This window comes from Chiloscyllium plagiosum, chromosome 1, assembly GCF_004010195.1.
Source record: "Chiloscyllium plagiosum isolate BGI_BamShark_2017 chromosome 1, ASM401019v2, whole genome shotgun sequence".
Classification (NCBI taxonomy): Eukaryota; Metazoa; Chordata; class Chondrichthyes; order Orectolobiformes; family Hemiscylliidae; genus Chiloscyllium; species Chiloscyllium plagiosum.
The window spans coordinates 85108652-85126017 of NC_057710.1; the positions used below are offsets into that span (position 1 = coordinate 85108652).

Consider the following 17366-nt stretch of genomic DNA (forward strand, 5'->3'; position numbering starts at 1 on the left):
TCGACCAACTGCAAGGAAATGGGGTGAGCGTGGATGGACATTTACGACACGGAGGTCGAACCTCGATGTTAATTAAATCAAACATCCACAAAAGCTCGCTTCGTCTCTTAATCTGATGAAACATGAGCGGCAGAGAACTCCTACATTCCAGTATTTCAAGACAAGTAACAATTTAGTTTCCGAACTTATACAGTGCAGACTAAACAACAACTATTCACAAATCCAAGCCTCCCTTTTCCTCACTACGTGCGGTGAAGAAGGCATATGGCGTACTGGCTTTTATTGGTAGAGGAATTGAGTTCCGGGGTCCTGAGGTCATGTTGCAGTTGTATAAGACTCTGGTGCGGTCGCATCTGGAGTATTGTGTGCAGTTTTTCTCCCCATACTAGGAAGGATGTGGAGGCACTGGAACGGGTGCAGAGGAGGTTTACCAGGATGTTGCCTGGTATGGTAGGAAGATCGTATGAGGAAAGGCTGAGGCACTTGGGGTTGTTTTCATTGGAGAAAAGAAGGTTTAGGGGTGACTTGATAGAGGTGTACAAGATGATTAGGGGTTTAGATAGGGTCGACAGTGAGAATCTTTTTCCATGTATGGAGTCAGCTATTACAAGGGGGCATAGCTTTAAATTAGGGGGGGGGTAGGTATAGGACAGATGTTAGGGGTAGGTTCTTTACTCAGCGAGTCGTGAGTTCATGGAATGCCCTGCCAGTAGCAGTGGTGGACTCTCCCTCATTATGGGCATTTAAGCGAGCATTGGATAGGCATATGGAGGATAGTGGGCTAGTGTAGGTTAAGTGGGCTTGGATCGGCGCAACATCGAGGGCCGAAGGGCCTGTACTGCGCTGTATTCTTCTATGTTCTATGTTCTAAATGTTGTAATTGTACTTGCTTCTACCATTTCCTCTGGCCAGTCATTCCATGCACGCATCACCTTCTGTGTGAAAAGGTTGTCCCTCAGGTCCCTTTTAGATCTTTTTCCTCTAATCTGATTTAAATCTATGCCATCTAATTTTGGACTCCCCCATCAATGAAAAAAGACCTTTGCTATTCATCTTACCTAGGCTCCTCATGATTTCATAAACGTCTATAAGATCATCCCTGAGTCTCCAACACTCCAGGGAGAAAGGTCTCAGCCTATCCAGCCTCGCTTCCAGTCCTGGAAATAGCCTTATCAAGTTTTCTGCACCCTTTCTGGCTTAACAACATAATTCCTATAGCAGGGCAACTAGAATTGTACACAGTATTCCAAAAGTGGTCTAACCAATGTCTTATGCAACCTGTTGGACTATAACTTGGTGTCGTCTGATTTCTTCGAGGAGAAAGTGAGGTCTGCAGATGCTGGAGATCAAAGTTGAAACTTTATTGCTGGAACAGCACAGCAGGTCAGGCAGCATCCAGGGAACAGGAGATTCGACGTTTCGGGCACAGGCCCTTCTTCAGGAATGAATTGGTGTCGTCTGATTTCTGCCTTGTCCACCCCAGTCCAACACCGGCACCTCTGCATCAAGAAATCTTAGAACAAAGAACATTACAGCACAGGAACAGGCTCTTCGGACCTCTAAGCCTGCGCTGATCCAGATCCTCTACCGAAATCTGCCGTCTATTTTCTAAGGATCTGTATCTCTTTGCTTCTGCCCATTTGTGTATCTTAAATTACGCTATCATTCCCGCCCCTACCACCTCTGCTGGCAACACATTCCAGGCACCCACCACCCTCTTGCTGTGTATATCTCCCCTAAACTTTTCCCCTCTCACTTTGAATTTGTGACCCTTAGTAATTGAGTCGTCCACTCTGGAAAGAAGTTTCTTGCTATCCACCCTGTCTACACCTGTCACGATTTTGTAGGCCACAATCAGGTACCCCCTCAACATCCTTCTTTCCAATGAAAATAATCCTAATCTACTCAACCTCTCCTCATAGCTAGCACCCTCCATACCAGGCAACATCCTTGTGAACCTCCTCTGCACAATCTCCAAAGCATCCACATCCTTTTGGTAATGTGGCGACAAGAACTGTACGCAGTATTCCAAATGTTTCGAACCAAAATCTTATACAATTTAAACATGACCTGTCAACTTCTGTACTCAATACTCCGTCTGAAGAAGGAAAGCATGCCGTATGCCTTCTTGACCACTCTACTGACCTGCATTGCCACCTTCAGGTAACAATGGACCTGAACACCCAGATCTCTCTGTACATCAATTTTCCTCAGGACTTTTCCATTTACTGTATAGTTTGCTCTGGAATTGCATCTTCCAAAATGCATCAGCTTTCATTTGTCGGGATTGAACTCCATGTGACATTTCTCTGCCCAACTCTCCAATCTATCTATATTCTGCTGTATTCTCTGACAGTCCCCTTCAATATCTGCTACTCCACCAATCTTAGCGTCATCTGCAAACTTGCTAATGGGACAACCTACACCTTCCTCCAAATCATTTATGTATATTCCAAACAACAGTGGTGCCAGCACGGATCCCTGTGGGACACCACCAGCCACAGGTCTCCATTTTGAGAAGCTCCCTTCAACCACTACTCTCTGTTTCCTGTTGCCAACCAGTTCTCTATCCATCAACCTAGAACACCTGGACCCCATGCAACTTCACCTTCTTCATCAGTCTACCATGGGAAACCTTATCAAACGCCTTACTAAAGTCCATGCATATGACATCTACATCCCTCCCATCATTAAACAACTTTGTCACCTCTTCAAAAAATTCTATTAAGTTTGTAAGACATGACCTTCCCTACACAAAACCATGCTGCCTATTACTGATAAGCCCATTTTCTTCCACATGGAGATATATCCTATCCTGTAGTATCTTCTCCAGTAACTTCCCTACCACTGACATCAGGCTCACAGGTCTGTAATTACCTGGATTATCCCTGCTACCCCCCTTAAACAAGGGGACAACATTAGCAATTCCCCAGTCCTCTGGCACCTCCCTGGTTTTCAAGGATGCTGCAAAGATATCTGTTAAAGCCCCAGCTATTTCCTCTCTCACTTCCCTCAGTAACCTGGGATAGATCCCATCCGGTCCTGGGGACTTGTTCACCATAATGCCTTTTAGAATACACAACATATCCTCCCTCCTTATGCGGACTTGACCTAGCGTAATCCCTAACCTCAACATTCACCATGTCCCTCTCTTCAGTGAATACAGATGCAAAATACTCATTAAGAATCACACACATTTTCTCTGACTCCACACATATTTTGCCTCCTTTGTCCTCCTTTAGCCAACCCTTTCCGTAGTTACTGTCTTGCTCCTTATATATGAATAAAAGGCTTTGGTGTTTTCCTTAATCTTGGTCATTAAGCATATCTCATGACCTCTTTTGCCTCTCTGCTCCATCTAAACCCCAAACATTAAGTGAATCCCAGTCAATGTTTGGAAAATTCAAACCTCCTATCACCACTACCCTGTTACTCCTACATCTTTCTATGATCTCTCTACATATTTGTAACTCTAGTTCATGCTCGCTGTTGGGAGGTCTGTAGTACAACCCCAACATTGTTCCCACACCCTTGCTATTTCTGAGCTCTGCCCATATTGCCTCACTGCTCCATAGAGTCCTCCTTCAGCTGTGATATCTTCTTTGACCAGTAATGCAACTCCTCCACTTCTTTTACCTCCCACTCTATCCCACCTGAAGCATCGATATCCTAGAATATTTAGTTGCCAATCATGCCCTTCCCCCAACCAAGTCTCAGTAATAGCAATAACATCATACTCCCAGGTACTAATCCAAGCCCGAAGTTCATCTGATTTAACTACTATACTTCTTGCATTAAAACAAATGCACCTCAGACCACCAATATTTTGAGGAGGTAATGAGTAAGTGAGACAAAGGAGAGCCAGTGGACATGATCTATTTGGAATTCCAGAAGGCCCTCTGCATGATGTTGCACTGGAGGCTACTAAATATGATAAGAGCCCGTGGTGTTAGGGGCAAGTTACTGGCATGAATAGATGATTGGCTGACTAGCAGAAGGTAGGGATATAGGGATCTTTTACAGAATGGCAGCCAGTGACTAGTGGAATTCTGGAGGGTCGGTGTTGGGACCACAATTATTCACAATATAAATTAACAAATTGGATGAAGAAACTGAGGGCATTGTTGCTAACTTCACAGATGATACAACGATACATGAAGGTACGTGTAATGTTAAGGAAGCAGGGAGGCTGCAGAAGGTCTTGGACAGGCTGGGACAATGGGCAAATAAATGGCAGATGAAATATAATGTGAGAACGTGGGAAGTTATGCACTTTGGAAGGAAGAAATAGAGGCATAGATTATTTTCTAAATGAGGAAAGGCTTTGAACATCTAAAGCACAAAGAGACTTGGCAGTCCCAATTCAGGACTGTCTGAAGGTTAACATGCAGGTTCAGTTGACAGTTAGGAAGTCAAATTAAATGTTGGCATTCATTTCAATGGTGAGAATACAAGAGCAAAGATGTACTGGTGAAGCTGTATAAGACTTTGGTAAGACTGGTCATATTTGGAATATTCTGCAGTTTTGTGTCCAGTATTTAAGGAAGGATGTGGTGGCATTGTAGGGATTGAGAGGAGGTTTAGAAGAATGATCCCAGGCTGAAGGGCTGGTTATATGAAGAACAGTTGAGGACTTTGGGTAATTACTTGATGTAGTTTAGAAGGAAGATGAGGGATCTGTTTGAAATTTATGAGATGTTGGGAGGCCTAGATAAAGTGGACATGAAGATGGTGTTTCCATTAGTAGGAAAGCCTCGGACTTGAGGGCACAGACTCAGGGAGAAGCAATGACCCTTTAGAACTGAGATATGGAGGAATTCCTTCAGCCAGAGGTTCACGAATCTGTGGAACACTTTGCCGCAGAGGGCTATAGAGGCCAAGTCATTGAATCTATTTAAGACAGAGGCAGATAGGTTCTTAATTGGTAAGGGGATCAAGGGTTACGGGGAGAAGGCAGGAGAATTGGTTCAGCATGGTGGAGCAGACCCGATGGGCAAAATGGCCTAATTCTGCTTCTAAGCCTATGGTTTTATGGTCCAACATCATGTGTTCTTACCTTCGCACAAGTTGCAGCAACTTATCAAACACCTTCTGAAACTACATCTGCTGCCATTGGCCTTCTAGATGGAAATGGTCATGGATTTAGAGTTGCTGTCAACGGAGCCTTGGTGAATTGTTGCATTGATGTATTTCCAAATCAGGATGATGAGTGGCTTTGAGGGAAACTTGCAGGTGGTTCTTGTAGATAGTACCCACTGCTCTACTGAGGCTTGGTGGTGGAGTGAGTGGATGTGGTGCCAACGAACGAGGCTACTTTGTCCTGGGTGGTGTCAGATGCAAAAGTTTGAAAACACGTATGAGCAAATTAAAGAACAGTTTATTCCACGCTGTTATCAGACTTTTGAACAGACCTCACAGCAGCAATGTGGATTTCACCAGTTTTCTCATTTCCCCTCACCCCACCTTATCCCAGTTCCAACCTTCCAACATGGCACCACCTCATGACCTGTCCTACCTGTCCATCTTCTTCCCACCTATCCGCTCCACCCACCTTTCTAATCTATCACCATTACCCCCACCTCCACCTACCTATTGCACTCTCAGATACCTTTCCTCAGCCCCAACATCCCTCCCATTTTTATTACCACCCCCTTGGCTCACAGCCTCATTCCTGATGAAGGGCTTTTGCCCGAAACATTGATTCACCTGCGCATTGGATGCTGCCTGACCTGCTGTGCTTTTCCAGCACCACACTTTTGACTCATCTCTCCACCCTTCAGGCTCTCTGCCTTTATTCCTGATGAAGGACTTTTGCCCGAAACGTCGATTTTACTGCTCCTCGGATGCTGCCTGAACTGCTGTGCTCTTCCAGCACCACTAATCCAGAATCTTATATATTAAAGTTAATCTTTCCCCGCACCTTCTCTACAGCTGTAACACTATATTCAGCATTCGTTCTGTTACCCTAATGTACTTATATAAGGTATTTTAACTGGATAACATGCAAAACACAACTTTTCATTATATTTCAGTACATGTGACAATAATAAATCAAATCATATCTTCAAAACAATCTTGTTGAGTATTGGTAGAGTTGCACTCGTCCAGGCAACTGGGGAATATTCCTGACTTGTGCCTTGCAAATGGAGTCATGGAATTCTACAGCATGGAAACAGACTCTTCGGCCCAACACGTCCATGCCAAGCAGCTATCCTAAATTATTCTAGTCCTATTTGCCAGCATTTGGCCCATATCTCGCAAAACCCTTCCTATTTATGTATCTAATCAGATGCCTTTTAAATGTTGTAATTGTACCAGCCTCCACCACTTGTTTTAGTAGGTCATTCCATACACGCACACCCTCTGCATGAAAAAGTTGCCCCTTAGGTCCTTTTGTACCCTTCCCATCTCATCTTAAACCTATGCCAGCTAGTTTTGATTTAAATACCTTGGGAAAAAGACGTTGGCTGTCCACCTTAGCGATGCCCCTCATGACTTTAAAAACTTCTATAAAATCACCCTTCAGCCTCTGACACTCCAGGGAAAATAACCCTTGCCTATTCAGCCTCTCCTTATAATTCAAACACTTCAACCCTGACAACATCCTTGGAAACATTTTCAGTACCCTTTCAAGTTTAACAACATCTTTCATACAGCAAAAAGACTAGAACAGAATGCAATATTCCAAAAAATGACCTAACCAATGCCTTGTATAACCGTAATATGACCTCTCAACCCCTATACTCAATGCACTGACCAAAAAAGGCAAATTTACCAGATTGCTTTGTCACTATCTTGATGAACAAGCTCTGGAGAGTCTGGGTGGTGGGGTTGATGGCGCGGGTGTACCGGAGATGTTCCCTTCTCGCAGAGCACTTTAGGAAACATGTCCGGACACCCACACCAATCAACCCCACTGCCCTGTGGCCGAACATTTCAGCTCCTCGTCCCACTCTGCCGAGGACATGCAGGTCCTGGGCCTCCTCCACCGCCACTCCCTCACCACTCGAGGCCTGGAAGAAGAACGCCTCATCTTCTGCCTCAGAACACTTCAACCCAGGGCATCAATGTGGACTTCACCAGTTTCCTCATTTCCTTTCCCCCCAACTTACCCCAGTTCCAACCTGCCAGCTCAGCACCATCCTCATGACCTGTCCTGCCTACCAATCTTCCTTCTCACCGATCCGCTCCACCCTCCTCTCCGACCTATCACCATTACCCCCATCTCCATCTATCTATTGCACTCCCAGCTACCTTCTCCCCTGCCCCACGGCACTCCCATTTATCTCTCCACCCCAGAGACTCCCTGCCTCATTCCTGATTAAGGGCTTTTGCCCGAAACGTTGATTTTCCTGCTCCTCCGATGCTACCTGACTTGCTGTGCTTTTCCAGCACCACTCTAATCTTGACTCTGATCTCCAGCATCTGCAGTCCTCACTTTCGCCTAGTCAGTCAGTCAGGCAAAGTTAAAAATCACACAACACCAGGTTATAGTCCTCCAGGCTTAATTGGAAGCATTGACTTTCGGAGCACTGCTCCTTCATCAGGTGGCTGTGGAGTATAAGATTGTAAGACACAGAATTTATAGCAAAAAGTTACAGTGTGATGTAGCTGAAATTATACATTGAAAAATGCCTTGATTGTTTGTTGAGTCTCTCATGTGTTAGAATGACCATGATTTGTTTCACTTCTTTCATATGTAAATCACAAAACTTTTCTTAGTTATATTCTCAGATTAACTGTCAGTCAGGCTCCGCCCTGCCTGCCCCGCCCCCAGTCAGGCTCCGCCTCACTGCCCCGCTCACAGTCAGGCTCCGCCCTGCCTTCCCCGCTCTCAGTCAGGCTCCGCCCTGTATGACCCGCCCCCAGTCAGGCCCCGCCCTGCCTGCCCCGCCCCCAGTCAGGCCCCGCCCTGCTTGCCCCGCTCCCAGTCAGGCTCCGCCCCGCCCTGTTATGAAACCTGCCGCAGTTATTTTGTACCGTTTTACAGGCTCCGCCCCTCTCTGTGTCACCTCCAATGACAGCTGCGCTCTGAATCACGTGCCAGTCGCTGGCACTGTGGAGCACGCATGCGCGCGTCACTTGAGCGATGTCGGCGGTTCCGAGCGGAGCACCAGATCCCGGACCCACCGACGTTGTCCATCCCGGGGAGAAGGCAGGGCCTCCTGCCGGGAGCCAAGGGTCACTGCGGCCCGATCAACTGGGTGGCCTGGTGCAGTGTCTTCTGCACCGCTTCAAGAGAAGAACTGGCGGGCCAAACGGAGCCGGCGTCCCGGGCGGGGAGCGGCTCGGGGGAGGATTCCTGGAGTGTGGCGGCGGCGGCTGCGGGGAGCTGCTGGCCGAGCCGGTCACCCTGCGCTGCGGACACACCTGGTGTCGCCGCTGCCTGCGGAGGAGCCCCCGCTGCCCGGCCTGCGGGGAGGAGGCGGCCGGCCCTCAGTCTCTGCGCCCCAATGTCATTCTGAGCCACCTGATCGCGAAATGGTTCCCGGCGGAGGTCAGCCGGGCCCGGGATAAAATCAAACTGGAGGAGCTGCTGGCACAGTGCCGCTTCCCAGAGGCACTGACCCTGCTCGAGCAACTGGAACTGAGTGAGTGCGGACACTTGGTGTGCCTTCAGATCTATGTTTAAGGTTCACTCCGTCTCTGTCTCCCTGTGACTGACTGACTGACAACTCCTGACTGCTCCTGTTGTGTAACGCGAGTTGTACAACAACTCTTGTGTGAGCTTTATAAACTATTCCTCCTCCAGGAGGTTGGTTGATTGGCGCTTTCTTCACTTTTAAGGTCTTGGCACTTTAATTTCTGTTCTCGGATCGTATTGTTGAAGCAGAGACAACTTCTGTTCTCTGTGGGCATGCAGCCCTCCCAAGAGGGCGGTGTTCTTGTTATGTAAACACTACTACCAGTTGGTTACTCAAGAGTGACTGTGACACTTTCATAAACTCTCGTTGCGCTGTGAACCGTTTATTCACCAAGACGTTTCTCGCAGCTTCCCCCCCCCCCCCGTATTGTGAGAATAGGTTAAAGTGGAGTTTGTAGGGCATGATGTGAAAAATGTGGTTCAGTGATTAAGATATCAAGTCGTATACCTGTACATAATTGCTTCTGTTAATTGTGAGACATGACTGCTTCTCGTTTTCAATTAGTCTGACTAGCAATCCAGTCTTGGATTGGCTCACACTTGCATTCTCAGACATTTTATGAAAATACCAATCAGACAGTTAAAAATGGGGAGAGATGCTGTTAGGACTGATGAGATCTGCTTTCCTTATCTTTCCAATTGGTGGAGGTCGAGGGTTTAGAAGATTCTGCACGATGTGTATCTCTTCATGTCATTATCTAATGCTTGAGTTTCCATAGTTCCCTGGGGTAGAGAATTTCAAAGATTGACTGAGTGATGAAATTCCTTCTCACCTTAGCCTTTAATGGCCTTACTGCTATTCCTCCCCTCTTTCTCCACCACCCCCCCCAATCATGAAGTTGCCTGATTCTGCACTCAAGTGGGGAAACATTCTATTTGTGTCCAAGCTGTCAAGCCCTGTAAGAATTTTTTTGTTCCTGAGATCACATCTCCTTTTTCAAAACTGCAGTGAATACAGAACCAGATACTTCAATCTCTTCTAATAAAACAATTTCTCATATATTCTATTCTATGCCAATAGTCAAAAAAGTAATTGTTCAGCTTTTGTGCCTTTTTCCTGTTATTCACGATAAATTCTGTCTCTGCCTGTTTGGGCCTATATTTGTCCTAGTCATCTCTTCCTTTTCGCATATCCAAAGAAGCTTTTTGAGTCTGCCTGTAAATTTGCATTCTAGTTTGCATTCTATCTCTTCCTCTACCACCCCTCCCTTCCTTCCTTTTATCAGTTTCTTGGTCATACTTTGCTATGTTCAAAATTGCATCCAAACCCCAAGTTTGGTACCTTTTTTGGAATTTTTATAGTTTTTGATCTAATGCTGTCTCTAATTTTTTTAGTGACAGATGAGAGAATACTTTAATTAAAGAATCCCAAAGCATTTTATTCTCTCATAAGAAGCAAGCAAGTAACTAGAGAAAGGATTAGTCCACTAAAGGATAACGAAGGAAGACTGTGTGTCAAACCTGAGAGAATGGGTGAGATTCTGAATGATTACTTTGCATCAGTGTTCACTGAGGAGAGGAACATGATGAACGTTGAGATTAGAGATAAAAGTTTGGTTCGTCTGGATCACGTTGACATAAGTAGGGAAGATGTGTTGGGTAGGCTAGAGGTTATTAAGGTGGACCAATCCCCAGGACTGGACGGGATCTATTTCAGGTTTTTTTTTAGATTAGATTAGATTACTTACAGTGTGGAAACAGGCCCTTCGGCCCAACAAGTCCACACCGACCCGCCGAAGCGCAACCCACCCATATCCCTACATTTACCCCTTACCTAACACTACGGGCAATTCCCCATGGCTAATTCACCTGACCNACGTGCAAACTCCACACAGTCAGTCGCCTGAGGCGGGAATTGAACCCGGGTCTCTGGCGCCGTGAGGCAGCAGTGCTAACCACTGTGCCACCGTGCCGCCCACAAAGCATGTTGTCCCTCTTAACAAGAAGGGTAGTAGGGATATTCCGGGTAACTACAGACCAGTGAGCCTGACGTCGGTGGTGGGAAAGTTACTGGAGAAGGTACTGAGGAATAGGATCTATTTATATTTAGAAAAGAATGGGCTTATCAGTGATATGCAACATGGTTTTGTGAGGGAGAGATCGTGTCTTACAAACTTAATAGAGTTCTTCGAGGAAGTGACCAAGTTGATAGATGAAGGGCTGTTGAAGTCATATACATGGTCTTTAGTAAGGCGTTTGATAAGATTCCCCATGGTAGACTAATGGAGAAAGTGAAGTCACATGGTGTGCAGGGTGTTGTAGCTAGGTGGACAAAGAACTGGTTGAGCAACAGGAGACAGAGTGTAGTAGTTGAAGGGAGTTTCTCGAAATGGAGAAAGGTGACCAGTGGTGTTCCACAGGGGTCAGTATTGGGGCCACTGTTGTTTGTAATATACATAAATGATCTGGAAGAGGGTACTGTTGGTATGATCAGCAAGTTTGCAGATGACATGAAGATTGGTGGAGTAGCAGAAAGCATAAGGGACTGTCAGAGAATATAGGAGGATATAGATAGACTGGAGAATTGGGTGGAAAAGAGGCAGATGGTTTCCAATCCAGAAAAATGTGAGTTGATGCATTTAGGCAAGTCTAGTTCTAGAGCGAATTATACGATGAACGGAAGAGCCTTGGGAAAAGTTGATGGACAGAGATCTGGGAGTGCATTGTACCCTGAAGTTTGCTGCACAGGTGGATAGAGTGGTCAAGAAGGCATATAGTTTGCTAGCCTTATTGGACGGGGTATTGTGTATAAGAGCTGGCAAGTCATGTTAAAATTGTACAAGACTTTGGCTCGGCCACATTTAGAACACTGTGTAGAGTTCTGGTTGCCACATTACCAAAAGGATGTGGACGCTTTGGAGAGGGTGCAAAGAAGGTTTACGAGGATGTTGCCTGGTATGGAAGGTGCTAGCTATGAAGAGAGGTTGAGTAGGTTAGGTTTATTTTCATTAGAAAAAAGGAGATTGAGGGGGGATCTGATTGAAGTTTACAAAATCACGAAGGGTTTGGATGGGGTGGATAGAAACAAGCTTTTTCCCAGGGTGAAGGATTCAATAACGAGAGGTCACGCTTTCAAGGTGAGAGGTGGAAAGTTTTTAAGGGGGATACACGTGGTAAGTGGGCATTTGAAACGTGTTGTCAGTAGAGGTGGTAGAGGCAGGCACGGTAAATTCATTTAAAATGCGTCTGGACAAATGCATGAGGAGGTGGGGAGCAGAGGGATATAGATGCTTAGGAATTGACTGACAGGTTTAGACAGTACATTTGGATCAGCTCAGGCTTGGAGGGCCAAAGGGCATGTTCCTGGGCTGTAAATTTTCTTTCTTCTATTAACCATTGCAGATCTTCAATATATCATTGCAGTCTTGAACCTGAACCATTAAAGTTTCTCAAGCTGAGATTTAAGGCCTTAGTTTTATGATTAACTATACATATTTAAACTTGATGTGAAATCTGTCATATTTTGGTCCATATTTGCCCAAGGCTTCTTAACAGCGAAGTTATCAATTAGCCCTTTCTCATCACATAATACTAAATCTTAAGATGTGCTAACTCCTAGTTGGTTCCTCAACGTGCTGCTAGAAAACTGGATACTCTGCAATATTATTGCAGATTAGGTTTACCCAGCCAATATGTAAATTGAATTCACCTAATTTTTATTAGGTTACTCTCCTTTAAATACAATTCTAATTTCCTGATTTGTACTATGTCCAACATTGCTACTACTGTTTAATGGCTCATTTAAAAAAAAACTTGCATCAGTGATTGCTGTCCCTTTCTGTTCATCAGCTCTCTTCTACATCATTATCCTTCAATCTAGGATCCTTCCAAATAATGTAATGATCACGTTCCTTGAAGAGCACTATTCCACCTCATCATCCTTTTCATGTATGCCTCTGAAATGATGAATAACTTCAGTTCCCAATCTTAGTCACCCTTTAGTTACTCCCTGTAATAATAAATACATTGTACCTGTTTACTTGAATCTTATGTCTTCAAAACATCAACCTTGTTTGAATGGTATGTACATTGGTAAGTACCTTTATTTCTGCCTTTTAAACATTATTCTGTAGTCTGATGATGATATTTGATACATGCCTTTGTTTCTATCCTGTAATTTTGCGTATTACCTCTCTATTTCCATTGCAGTTTTTTCCTCCAATCTGAGTATCCGCACTGATTCCTATTCTTCTATCGGTCTAATCTAAATCCTCTCCACCAGCACTAGCAATTTTTCCTGCCAGGGTATTAGTCCTTATCCACCATCTTACTGAGGTATACCTTGCCCTAGAGCTGGTCCCGATGTCTGACGTATCTGAAGAAATGATAAGGAGGGAGGACATGTTAGATTAGATTAGATTACATTACATTACAGTGTGGAAACAGGCCCTTCGGCCCAACAAGTCCACACCGACCCGCCGAAGCGCAACCCACCCATACCCCTACATTTACTCCTTACATGTTGAATCAGTTAATTCTATTGTTCCCATGTTTCCTAATATATGGAACTGGGAGTAATCACAAAATTACTGGGAAGTTGAAGGGTGGTGAAAAACAAGATTAGAGTAGATGAATACATCTCTATGACTCTATAATGTTTGATCGTTGTGGACACAATGAGCCAAGGCCCTTTTTCTTCGCTGTAAAGACTCTTATTTTGAGGCACTACTGCTTTTCAATTTCCTTCCTAGCTCCCTAAAATCCCCTTTCTGGACCTCATTGTCTATTTTAGGTCTGCCCTCCACAAAATTCCTAATTGGTACTACCATGGACCACATCTTATGGCTGAACACCTTCCCCCAGAAGAATGTCTTGCTCTGTGACACCTGGGGACTGTAGCACCAGGAAGATAGCGCATCCATCATGAGTCTGCGGTCTCAGAACTCTGCCTGTTCTTAAGGATTTGGAAGAAAGGTTGTCACTGGCAAGGGAGTACTCAGTGAATGGTGGCGCACGGGAAAGCTCAGAGGAATCTTGGGGTCCTTGTTCACAAATTCCTGAAGGTGGCAGAACAGGTTAATATGGTTGTTCGGAAGGCCTACACAATGCTTGCCTTCATCATTCAAGGCATAATTTAAAAGAACAACAAAGTCATGTTGGAGCTATGCAGGACTTTGCTTAGGCCACAGCTGGAGTGCTGTGTGCATTTATGAGTCTCCACATAATAGAAAGGATGTGATTGCACTAGAGTGGAAGCAAAGAAGGTTCACCAGAGTATTGCCTTGAATGGAGCATTTCAGGTACAAAGAGAGGCTGGTGAATCTCAGGTTGTGTTTTGTATTTAGAGCAGAGAAGGTTGATGGGGGATCCTAATAAAGGTGTGTCAGATTATGAGGAGAGTGGATAGGATGAATAGAAAGCATTTGTTCCCATCGGTGAATAACTAGGAAGCATAACTTTAAAGTGAAAGGCAGTGAGTTTAGAAGGGATTAAGGAAAAACATTTTCACCCAGAGGATGGTGGGGGTCTGGAATGCGCTGAATGGCGGGTGGTTGAGATGAGGAATCTCACAATCTTTTAAAAAGCACTTGGATGAACACTCAAAAGTTTCAGCATTCAAAACAATGGGCCTAATGTGGGAAAGTGGGGCTAGTGTCAGTCATAACCTAATTTCGGTGATACAGACTCGGGCCACTTCTGTACTGAATGACTGATGTTCTGTGACTAAACCTTTAGTTTGATACAGAATGTCTATTGTTAATTTGTATTTCATGTCTAACTATTTAGAACCCAGTGATGTTGCCCTACAGAGCTACAGGGCTGAATCGTATGCTGGTCTTCAACAATTCAAAGAAGCCAGGGAGGATATGGAAGCAGTGTGTTCAAGAAGGCCTGCTTGGCCAGAGGTGACTATTTTCTGCATTTTAATCATTATGTATTTCATATCTAAATAGAAACAGCAATTTTGCCCAATCCTAATTAATTTAGTGATTAACCCAATTTATCCTATCAACCCTCTTATAATTTTACCATAAATCATTGCATCCTGTAGTTTGACTCTTTTTTTATTTCCATTGCAGTAAATCCAAATTTTAATAGGATACTATGCTTCATTATTGAAGTACTGCATTGTCAGAGCTTCCTTTTGTGTTAGCCATTGCCTGCCTGGTTTGTGTACATTGTACAATTGAAAGAAGACTGCCAAGTTCTTTTGGTGTCCTGTGTATGTGTTGATGTGTGCTTTTATACAGAAGAGCAACTCCATTGTAGTCCATTTGGAATATTCCTGAGACTTGATGCTAAGTGCAATGCAAGTTTATTATTTCTCTATCTCCCTCGTGCTCCACTGTGTGCCAGATTGGAAATGATTCTATCTTTTTGATGTTGAATGTCATTGTCTTCAATTATTACAAAAAATACTTTCTTGGCATTAGTAAAGCTTAGATTTAAGCTTTTGAGTCTTCATTTGCCGGTTTTTAAACTGCAAAACAAAATTAAAGCATAGCATTCAGTGCTAATATGTTTACTAGCTCTATCAAATCCTTTGGATTTGTTTCACAAGTAATCTAGGAATCAAGTATAAACATTGTGCATAAAGGTTAATAGCAATGTTAACCCTGAAATAATTGTTCCTTATCATGTAATTTTTTTTAAAAAAAGCTGTTTAAGTCCCCTTTAAAGATTGTGGTAGTACAAGAGTGAAATATTACGGATGCTGAGAATCTGCAATAACCAAAATTGTTGGAAATACTGAGCAGGTCTCACAACATCTAAAGATAGAGAAAGAGTTGATGTTTCAGTTCAATGATATCTTATCAGAACTGGGAAAAGTTAGAAGTGGTAGATCTTGAGCAGGTGAAAAGAGGGCTTTGGGAAGAAAAACAAAAGGTATTAGATGATGAGGAAAGAGCAGGAGCAGTCGAAGTACCATGTTTCGTTTGCAGTCCAAAAGGAATCGTAATGGTCAGACCAGGTAAGGATGGCAGATGTCCTTCCCTAAATGACATTTGTGTACCAAATTGGAAGTCATTCAGTTTCACAAAATATGCCAGACCTAATGAATAGTTTAGTTTATCCTGAAGAATTACATGCTTCTATTGAAATTTTAATCTGGACAAGCTACCGTAAAGCTATTTGCTCAGGCTCTCCTGTAAATGTGTCTTGAATTGCTTTTAACACTGCCATGTCCATCTTCATCATTACCAAAGTATTTTTTTAAAATCCATCACTGATGTAGTAACACCTCTTGTTTTATTGGACTTTTTCTTTTTGAGCAATGCACGGTTAAGTCCATGATTCCTCTGCTTTTTGTAGTTCCAAGGGTGGATGCTACATGTCTAACAAATGACTTGTTTTAAAAACTTGTATTCGTTATTGAGGGTTTCACACTTTGTGTCAAGAAAGTTATTGTTTATTTGGATAATATGTGATTTAATTACCCTGAGAATGTTAAAACAAAGCAGATAATCAGAATTTGATAATTTGTACTCAAGATGGAGGTGGTGTTCTGTATTTCAATAACATAAATACATTTGGATTTGACCTTTGTACACTTTTCTTTCCAGTCATTTCAAAGGGTAGATTTGAAATTCAGAACAAAGGTTGTTATTGAATATGTCAGACAGTTTACAATAAGTACATTGTGTTTTGACCCCTGCACTTCAGTGTATTTAAAAATTATTTAATTTCTTCAGGGATATTTTAGAAAAGCTAGAGTCCTATATACTATGGGTCTGATCAATGAAGCCGTACAATCATTTCTTCAGTGTTTGGCTTTGGATGAAGATTTTACTCCAGCAAAAGTTGAAGTGGAAAAGGTAATGTTTTTACATATCTATAGAGTTTATGCTAGTTGGCTGAGCATCACAGAATAGATATTCATTGACAACATAAGTTGAGTACTCCTGACAAAATACATGTTTTGTTGCAGCTTTTCATCTTGTACTTATCAAGACAATTCATGGTAATACCACTGTAAGATAACCAAGGTTATTGTTGTGCACCAGAGTTGGCATGTTATGTTCTGCTGAAAATGTGTTGCTGGAAAAGCGCAGCAGGTCAGGCAGCATCCAGGGAACAGGAGAATTGACGTTTCGGGCATAGGATGCTGCCTGACCTGCGCTTTTCCAGCAACACATTTTCAGCTCTGATCTCCAGCATCTGCAGACCTCACTTTCTCCTCATGTTATGTTGTGCTCAGGATATTGAGGCCACTTTTGGAGTACAGTACAGTTCTGGTCGCCCTGCTATACTAAGATATTATTAAATTGGAGAATGTGCAGAAAAGATTTACAAGGTTGTAACTAGGCTGGACGTTTTGAGTTATAAGAAGAGACTGGATATACTGGGACTTTTCACTGGAGTGTAGAAAGTTGAGGGGTGACCTTACAGAGGTTTATAAAATCATAAGGAACGTAGGTCAGGTGAATAACAAAGGTCTTTTACTTAGGATAGAGTCTAGATAAAAGTCGTGCTGGAAAAGCACTACAGGTCAGGCAGCATCCAGAGAGCAGGAAAATCGAAGTTTTGGGCATAAGCCCAACCTAGGGATAGGAAAGTTCAAAATTAGAGGGCATAATTTTAAGGTGAGAGGAGAAAGATTTAAAAGAGACCAGAGGGGCAACTTTGGTTATCACAGAATGGTTTGTATGTGGAATGAACTGCTATGGAAGTAGTAGATTGAGGTACAGTTATGCCATTTAAAAGATGTTTAGATAAGTACTTGAATAGGAAAGGCTTAGACCTGTGGGCCAAACACAGGCAGATGGGACTAGTTTTGTTT

General features: G+C 43.5%; 2 protein-coding genes across 2 annotated transcripts in view; one reads left to right on the forward strand and one right to left on the reverse strand.

Annotated features, from left to right (window-relative positions):
• The window catches only part of LOC122549999 (probable tRNA methyltransferase 9B), a 113371-nt gene extending 105221 nt beyond the window's left edge, over nt 1-8150 (reverse strand). The window contains exon 1 of the mRNA XM_043690363.1: nt 7981-8150. The gene's annotated coding sequence lies outside the window, so the exon portion shown is untranslated. The remainder of the gene's footprint in view (nt 1-7980) is intronic.
• The window catches only part of lonrf1l (LON peptidase N-terminal domain and ring finger 1, like), a 45551-nt gene continuing 36274 nt past the window's right edge, over nt 8090-17366 (forward strand). The window contains exons 1-3 of the mRNA XM_043690339.1: nt 8090-8591; nt 14372-14490; nt 16279-16401. Coding sequence (XP_043546274.1) covers nt 8090-8591; nt 14372-14490; nt 16279-16401 — 744 coding nt within the window. The remainder of the gene's footprint in view (nt 8592-14371; nt 14491-16278; nt 16402-17366) is intronic.